The sequence below is a fragment of the Cenococcum geophilum genome, assembly GCF_001692895.1.
Source record: "Cenococcum geophilum 1.58 unplaced genomic scaffold K441scaffold_4, whole genome shotgun sequence".
NCBI lineage: Eukaryota > Fungi > Ascomycota > Dothideomycetes > Gloniales > Gloniaceae > Cenococcum > Cenococcum geophilum.
In genome coordinates, this window is record NW_027137562.1 from 3,964,213 (window position 1) to 3,973,040 (window position 8,828).

The 8,828-nt window shown below is 44.7% G+C and overlaps 2 protein-coding genes across 2 annotated transcripts; both read left to right on the plus strand.

The window, feature by feature from the left end:
• Nucleotides 1-1,079: 1,079 nt before the first annotated feature.
• On the plus strand, nt 1,080-3,256 carry K441DRAFT_684347 (GMC oxidoreductase; the record flags this gene model as incomplete). The annotated part of the gene is made up of 5 exons (XM_067651770.1): nt 1,080-1,439; nt 1,526-2,245; nt 2,306-2,450; nt 2,501-3,103; nt 3,201-3,256. 5 exons carry the CDS (start codon nt 1,080-1,082, stop codon nt 3,254-3,256), a joined length of 1,884 nt encoding a protein of 627 aa, XP_067508930.1.
• Nucleotides 3,257-5,107: 1,851 nt separating this feature from the next.
• Nucleotides 5,108-6,156, plus strand: K441DRAFT_215466 (glutathione-s-transferase theta, gst). Its single transcript, XM_067640560.1, has 3 exons — nt 5,108-5,363; nt 5,418-5,585; nt 5,643-6,156. Exons 1-3 carry the CDS (start codon nt 5,328-5,330, stop codon nt 6,084-6,086), a joined length of 648 nt encoding a protein of 215 aa, XP_067508931.1. The 5' UTR covers nt 5,108-5,327; the 3' UTR covers nt 6,087-6,156.
• The last annotated feature ends 2,672 nt before the right edge of the window (nt 6,157-8,828 follow it).

Below are 8,828 nucleotides of genomic sequence, written 5' to 3' on the forward strand. Positions count from 1 at the left end.
AGGCGTTCGCGCCAACCGCGATTGCTAGCCCTTAGTGGCTTAGTGTGGCTTGGCGCGCACCGCGGGGTTGCGGCGTATAACAACTCTCGCTAACGTTACCTCCGTATCCCTTGACACGACAATTTAGGTCCTTAGGTTATCAATAAGAATCAACCAATTGGAAAATGGAAAAGCTGGGTTAATATAAATATCCAATTGAATTCAGTCGCAAATATAAGCGACCTTGGCAAAGGAACCTGCCGTGTCAAGGGATAGCAGTGAGTTTTGTCAGCAATTCAAGCCACCTGGGCAGTCCATCTGGGCGAATTCCACCTGGACCTGTCGTTTTGAAGGGGGGATCCAGGTGGAAACACTGACACGGCCTGGTTAATCAATTCTGCCCTCCTTCGTGATATTTTTGACCCATTCCACCTATCACGTGATCTGATTCAATGTTAACCATGAAGCCTCATATATTAGCCACAGTATCTACAGGCGCGCTCTTTCTGGCGAATCGCCTACCGAACGAACGCCTTCTACCGGGTGGAAAGCACCCCTGCTTTGGCGCCTAGAAGAGGCATTTACACCCTGCAAATTGCGCCCAGGTGGGCCGTAAAAGTATCGACCTGGCTGCGCCCACCTGGTGGAGCCGACCTGGCCAAAAAAAGTTATCGAACATGCCCTCAAGCACAGCAAAGCTCAGGTCTGTCATGGCAGCCCTCTCATGTCAGGCGATCGCTCGTGTATGGGGGGCTGAGTCTCATTCGGGGCGCTTTCACAGAAGAGTTACGGGGTGAAGAGGGAGGGGAGAAGGGATCGAGATATATATTGAGGCCATCAACTACGGGGTTGCCTTGACCATCTACTCTCACTTACAAATCCAATCCGCCAACGGCGTTTCGTTCGTCCCCGCTTCCCGTCTGCCTTCGTTTGGCTGTGTCTGTCGAGTTTTGGCTTTCTTTGGTGCGAGTGCGTGCGTCTGTCTGCTGTCTGCTGTCTGTCTAATGGTCGTTCGTTCATTTGCTGTTGTTGTAGTGTTGCATTACCAATTACTGTTCTACGCACTCCATCTCTGAGTTCATACTAGCGCACCTACCGCAATGAAGCACCTCACTAAAGCAACACTCTTTTCCCTCTCTCTCCTTACAACTGTACACTCCGCGCCCGTCGTCGTGGAAACCCTAACAGGTGGTGCGCTCCTCGGTTCATCGTTCGGTGTGCCCGGCAACCAAAGCTTCGACTATGTCATTGTCGGCGGCGGAACAGCGGGGTTGGCGTTGGCGAACCGGCTTTCTGAGAACCCAGCTTTCTCTGTTGCGGTGATAGAGGCGGGCGGGTTCTATGAGATTAGTAATGGGAATTTGAGCCAGATACCGCTTCATGTGCCGATTGGGACGGATAAGAATACGCATAATTATAATCCGTTGGTGGATTGGGGGTTTGTGACTACGCCGCAGGAGGTAAGAGAGATTTCCGCGCTGCTTGAGAACAGGGGTGCTTTTTCGTGGAGACTTGAGCTTGGGGGAGACAGCGCTAACGTGCTCAGGGAGCGGAAAACGCCATCGTCCACTATGCTCGAGGCAAATGTCTCGGTGGAAGCTCTGCTCGCAACTTCATGGCATACCAGCGCGGCAGCAAGAAGTCCTACGACATGTGGGCTGATCTTGTCGGGGACTCGAGCTACAAATGGGATTCCTTCCTGCCGTATTTCAAGAAGAGCTTGCAATTCACTCCTCCCGATAGAAACAAGCGCGCAGCGAATGCGACGCCAGAGTATGATCTCGACAGCTTCGGCAATGGCGGCGGTCCGATTTCCGTGACGTTTTCGAATTATGCTCAAGCGCTCGCGTCGTGGGTTCAGAAGGGTCTGGCGGAGATCGGCATCAAGCCGATTAAGGGTTTTACGAGCGGAGAGTTGTTTGGTTCTTCTTATGTGCTGGAGACTATCCGTGCGAAGACGCAGATAAGGGAGTCGTCGGAAACTGGGTTCTTGCAGCCCGCTTTGAAAAGAGGCAATTTGATCGTTTTCCAGCAGTCATTGGCGAAGAAGATCATCTTTGACGACAAGAAATCAGCTTCCGGGGTGCTGGTGAACACTCAAGGGAAGGTGTATACCTTGTCCGCGAAGAAGGAGGTCATTATATCCGCCGGTGCTTTCCAGTCTCCGCAGTTGTTGATGGTTTCTGGTGTCGGGCCAGCAGCAACATTGCAGAAGTACGGAATTCCAGTGGTAGCTGACCGGGCTGGTGTTGGTCAGAATATGTGGGTAAGTTGTCAATATTCATTGTACCCAATTGCGAAGATATGAAATTGACTCATTGCGCAGGACCATATTTTCTTCGGTCCAAGCTACCGCGTCAATGTTATCACTGGCTCTGCCATGAACAATCCCCAGTATGCTGCACAAGCTGTCGAGGACTTTAACAAGAGACAAGCAGGGATACTCACTAACTCAGGCGGTGACCTGTTCGGTCCGTTTGCCCCCCGTTATACCCATTGCAGTTCATACTGAGTTGTCTAGCTTGGGAAAAGTTGCCCGCGAAAAGCCGCAAATCTCTTTCCAACTCCACTCTCGCCTCTCTCGCCACATTCCCCTCGGACTGGCCTGAAGTGGAGTATCTCAGCGTCGGCGGCTTCCTCGGCGACAACAGCAACTACGCTCTGAACACACCCACAGACAACTACAATTATGCCTCCGTCGTAGCCGCTCTCATCGCGCCTCTCTCTCGCGGAACCGTCAGCATTTCCTCCGCCGACATGGCCGATCCACCAGTCATCGACCCGCGCTGGCTCATAGATCCGGCAGACCAAGCCGTCGCCGTCGCTGCATACAAGCGTGTTCGTGAGTTCTTCACCACCCAGGCGATGGCCCCTGTGCTCATCGGCTCGGAGTACTTCCCTGGTCTCAGCAACGGCACGCAGAGCGACAGCGAACTGCTAGCTCTCATCAAGCGCGGCTTCCAAACGGAGTGGCACGCCAGCTGCACGTGCAAGATGGGCAAGAAAGATGATAAGATGGCAGTGGTGGATTCGACGGCGAAGGTGATCGGTGTTGGCCTGTTAAGAGTAGTGGATGCGAGTTCGTTTGCGCTGTTGCCGCCTGGGCATCCAGTTAGCACGGTTTGTGAGTTACTCTAAACACCTTTCCCTATGGAAGTTGGACGATTGAAGAAGCCTAAGATATCAGTACGTTGGCTGACAATGCGGTTTTTACCTTACAGATGCACTTGCGGAGAAGATTGCGAATGAGATCAAGAAGGATGCTGGAGGTACATAAGGATGTGACTATAGACGGAAGATACATTATTCCCTTTCAGTAGAGACTCGTGATAATCTGATATGAAATTCTCTTATGGCGCACTTACCTCCGTTACCATTTCTCCATCTGTTGATAGTCGTACATACGCTATGTCACATATTGAATGGTTACACGCATTGCACCAAGTATTGTGAGAACTCGTATGCATAATATTGCATCCTACATCCGAGTGGATTTGAAATCAACTCTTGGAAATCAATTCGGTCTGCCAGAGTGATATTGATGTTTCCTTGAAATCCTCATGGAAGGGGATAGATTGCCGGCCTCAAAAGTGGTCTTTTCTAGCATTTGTAAGCTGCTTTTACGAAGGACAAACGCCATCGTTAATTGATGTGTAACGCAAGGCTTTGGCCAGCGGAGTTAGGAGCCCTCTCGAGAAGCTTTCACATTGCTTTGTAATGGAAACCTTCGGAGAAAGGCAATAAGGATTGTTGATTACAAAGCCCTCCTTCATTGTGCGATTAAGCTTGCGGAAAGAGGCTGTAAGGTACTGGTGATGCTCGATACGAACGGTGCCCTCCCGAGGTCGGGCGCAGAATTGTGTCTCTGCGATTTCCGCTGCGGCTGAAGTGACGGAGCCGGAGTCACCTCCTCCTTACCTCTCGCGGATAGTGATATGCGCATGAGTGTGCGGACCCTCAACTGCATCTGACCGAGGCAGGGAGCAGAATACGGCATCCCAAGAAGTGCCTCTAGATCTGCAATATGCTGGCTGAGCGCTCGAAACGGAACTGGCGGTCAGCTCCGGGTTTCGGACCTTTGAGCGTAATCCTGCTTGGTTGGTAGATACTGGGTGCTTTGGTCTTTTAATTAATGCGCGTCCGTAGTTGGAGTCGTATAGGACCAATACGAAGAATTGTACGAGAGGCTGAAGAGTGCGTGTTCCTTACCTTACCTCAGCGAGCTCAGACGTGATTTTTTTGGCTAGCGTCGGAATAACAGCTACGCCGTCTCCTTCTTGCAAAATCACGTCTGAGATGGTTTGGCGAGTTTTGTTAAAATCCTAGGGCGTGTTCGGTTGCAATATGAGGTTTTTTCAATATGAGGTTGCACCGTGCTTTCGCCAGCGTCAACTAGTAGATATTTAGCGGCGCTTGATCTGGTAGTCGTACTCAATATGATATGAAGCCGAGTGTTCGGTTGAGCGCTCTAGAAGCCCTTGCAACTGCGTCGTCCACGTTGTCCCGCGCCACATATCAGTGTGTTGAATACGAACGCCGCCAAGTCAGAGTTGTACCGCGACGGTGAGGACTAAAAGGAGGACATCGTGTAGGGCCTGCAGCTGCTGCAGTAGTGTCGTCGCTGGGGGTGGTGGTGGTGGAGGCATACTGGGTGGGTGGGCGATCGGGCGCACGCACGAGTAGAGCTCCAACTCGTAGTTGGTATATGAAGATGGAATTCGGACCTCCATATTGATATGACGCCAAGAGCTCCATTTCAACTACTACATATGGTATAGCTTGCGAGTTTGATGCGGCAGCCGATATGGAGGAGCTCCATATGGAAAAGTCGCCATATCTACCGAACAGCAGCCTCCAGATCATATAGGGGCTCCAGATCAACTCCAATATGAGGCCCTCATATCGCATATGACGCCGCAACCGAACAGGCCTTTAGGCCAGAGGATGCACGATCCTTTCCGGAGGTTGCACAGCAAACTCTAACTTCCAAACCACCCTCTGCGCCCCAGGCAGTGCAGGCCTCATGGTAACACTGCGCAGGTGGGATTTGGGGGCAGAAAGTGGAGGGTATTAGAAATCAGCTACATTACAAATCAGCATCGTCGGAGAATCATTGAGAAGCGTGAAGGGGTTTCACAGTGGAAATTGGTGGACGCCCACGGCGGGTGAGTATGACCAGTGAAAGGACAAGTATCTCTAGGGACAGCCTTTGACGCTGAGTATTTAACCACTATGATGGTAGCATCGGCAGAGGTATCCACCATCTCCTCCATCGCTACTCTGAACATTCTCTCCATCGAACCGAATTCACTTCACTTTCCCAAGACCATACCAGTCAAATTATCACTATGACTAAGCCAATTGTTCTCTACTCTCATGCTTCTGTAGGTGACCGTCGTTAGCTACATGACCTAATGCTAATTCTATTTTACATGTAGGGGCCTAACCCTTGGAAGGTTGCGGTTCTGCTTGAGGAGCTCGGTCTGCCGTACGAAACTAAGTTCATGGAGTTTCCTGATCTCAAGAATGAGCCATACATTAGTCTCAACCCAAATGGCCGTGTACCAGCTATTGAAGATCCTAACACTGGCGTCGTTCTCGGCGAGGTGAGCTCCACATTCCCTCCGGAAAAATTGTCGCACCGCTAACGCAGGCCGATGTAGTCCGGGGCGATCCTCCAGTACATAGTCGAGACCTACGACAAGAGCAACTCCCTTACCTACAATTCTTCCCCAGAGAAGTATAAGGTTCTCCAATGGCTGCACTTCCAGATGTCCGGCCAAGGTCCCTACTTCGGCCAGAAGGCGTGGTTCAGCAACTACCATGCCGAGAAACTACTCTCTGCTGAGGAGCGCTATGCCAACGAGATCCGCCGCGTACTCGGCGTCATCGATGCCCACTTGAAGAAGCAGGGCACGCCGTACCTTGTCGGCGATAAGTGCACGTTTGCGGACCTTGCATGGGTTACCTGGAACTCGCTTCTTGGATGGCTTGTGCCCGACCTTGATACGGAGAAGGAGTTCCCAGTGTTTCATGCTTGGAATCAGAGGTTGGTGACGCGTCCAGCGGTGAAGAAGGTTCTTGAGGAGAAGGCAAAGATGGTATGATTTTTAGCGTCGTGGATTAAAGATGATTTGACCATCTTCTGTTAGTTTCGATGTTTGGAGGATTCTGTAGGCTAGCAGTAAAATAAACATCTGGTTCGGGTTATGAGGCGTGCCATGAATCCCTTGACTTCTGTGATATCTATAAACGCGAAGACGCGAGACTTGTTATTATAACGTTGATAATAGTTCCTGGGTTGGACAATGAGGTATGCGACAGTCTTAGAAACCGTAGTGAGCCGAGATAATAGAAGTGTTGAGTAAAGAATGGATATCCTACGAAGTTGCGAGACGACTGGGGGGTTCCCTTTGCTATAGCTGAGGAAACATCCACTTTAGAAATGGGGTGTCAAGCTATAGTAATGGTATTGGATTGGTTCGTTTTTGGTTTGGATTCTTGTAATTAATTATAACCAGATGTTTTGGATTTGGGCTTGATTGGATCTGGTTTGGTTTGGTGATTAAGGCTAGAAAGTAACCGGTAAACCATATACACACATATATAGTAATTTTTATAAGTATTTTAGGGAGGAACCCTAGTATATTATCTTTAATCACCTTCTTTTTAGGATTTCCGGTTTTAATTGAAATAAAATACTTAACTAGGGGCTTTAAATCTCCTATTTCGGCGCACTAAATATTTAAAGTCTCTCTTTTTATCTTATCTATAGGGTTATTTATACCTAAGCCACTATTGGTAAATTTATGGGCTTTAATATTAACAGAGTTAAAATAGCTTATTGCGGCTAATATTATTATACTATTTAGCAGATTATAATAGGAATACTAGTCTTATTAGTTAGGCTATAGCTTTTTAGGCATACAATTTTTTTTATCTTATACGTAATATTATATATAAATCCATCCATCCGTATTGGCGTAGTATAATCCATATATTAATACTACTAATACTTAATACCCCTAAGCAGTCCTGTTGCTAAAAGGCTCTATACTAAAGGCATTATAATTAGCAACTATCTTTTTAATAATACTCTTTAGCTTCTTTAAGTTAAAGTATATTTTAGTTTTATAGGTCTAGCTAAATAGGAACTTATATAATCTCTTACTAAATACCTATAAGGGGACTTTATAGATAGGGGGCTATAAGGACATAATTATAGAATAGGATAGATTGGTAAGAGAGATAAATCCTTAAGGAGGTAAGGCCTCTAGGATTGTAAAGACTATATACTATGGGTATATACCTCTAGTATATAACCAGTAACTATTTAAGGGGCGTTTAGGGGTTATCCTAAGAGCAACCTAAAGTATCCGCAATAATATTCCTTATATTACCCAGATTATAAGGGCTCGTCTCAGAAGGGGTTTAGAGAGCTATTAAAAAGATATTGGTATACTACTATATATTATCTATCTATCTAACCCCTACTTTAAATTCCTAAAAAACTTCAATAAGAAAAATATATAACTAGAGAAAAGATATAAAGATTACTAGGAGACCTATTAAGAGCCTACTAAAAGTATACTAGTAACTACCTAGGTTAATCTAAGAATTTTTATATAACTCTACTTCTAAGCCTTTATACTAGTCTATAATTAATTATAAGTATTATAGGCAATTTAGTGTTCTAGTATGGTTTTATAGAACCTTTTTAGTATAGGATTTAATGTATAGAGCCTTAGCTTACCGTTATCTCTAACTACTAAGATATAGTCTATAATCCTTTCTTATAATCCCCTATATTACTAATATATTGCTTCTATATTTGCCCTTAGGCTTATTAAATATAGTTAGGGTATCTATTAGTTAGTTAAACAGACTTATCTCTTAAGATTTAGTATATATACTTTTAAATCTAGTAGTCCTATACTATATATTTAGTGTAGCTCTACTACCTAGCAAATAGGGATACTTTATAATAGCAACTATAGCTATTATATAATTATTAAGAACGTCTATAACGTTAATCTTTAATACTATAGTATCGTTTAGGTATAATTTAACCTATATACGTCTTTAATTAACGTTTTAATTACCTTCCCCTAGCTATATACTTAGTTTTTATAAGGAAGTAATAGCCGAATAGCTTATACGCGTATTTTCTTTTTTTAAATAGCGCTATTGTAACATAGTTATATTAGTAAGGTTACGGCTATTTACTAGAAGGGTATTAGATAGTAAAGTATAAAAACACTTTACTTATTAAGCTTAATCCTTTTTCTTAATACCTTACTTTCTATTACTAACCTTTATCTAATTTTGGACGTATCTTTAATATATTATTAAGATTTTTTTCTTTTCTATTATTAATTTAATATACTTCTTTAATCTCCTACTAACTACTCTTTTAAGTAAATTCTATAGCGTATTTTAGCCCTATCTTTATATATAGAACCCTAACCTCCGCTAATCTATAACTAGTACTAGTCCTACCTAAATAATTTTACCTATATGTCTTTAAAAGATTAGAAATCTAATAATAGGATTCTAAAGGCTTATAATAAGACACATTATATAAAATCTAATACCTTTAGTCCTTATAATTAATATATACGTACTAAGAGCAGTAGTTACGTTAAAGTAAGCTTTTCTATTCTTAATAGATTTTTATTACTAACTTTAAGCTTTAATAGCCTAGGCCTAAGTAGCGACATTTCTTTAATATCTTTAACTATTATATTACCCGGGCTCTCTCTTATTCTAGCATAAATACTAAATAACTTAGTTAAATTTGAGACTATACTACGGCTATCTATACTGCCTATAATTCCTAGTAAACTAGT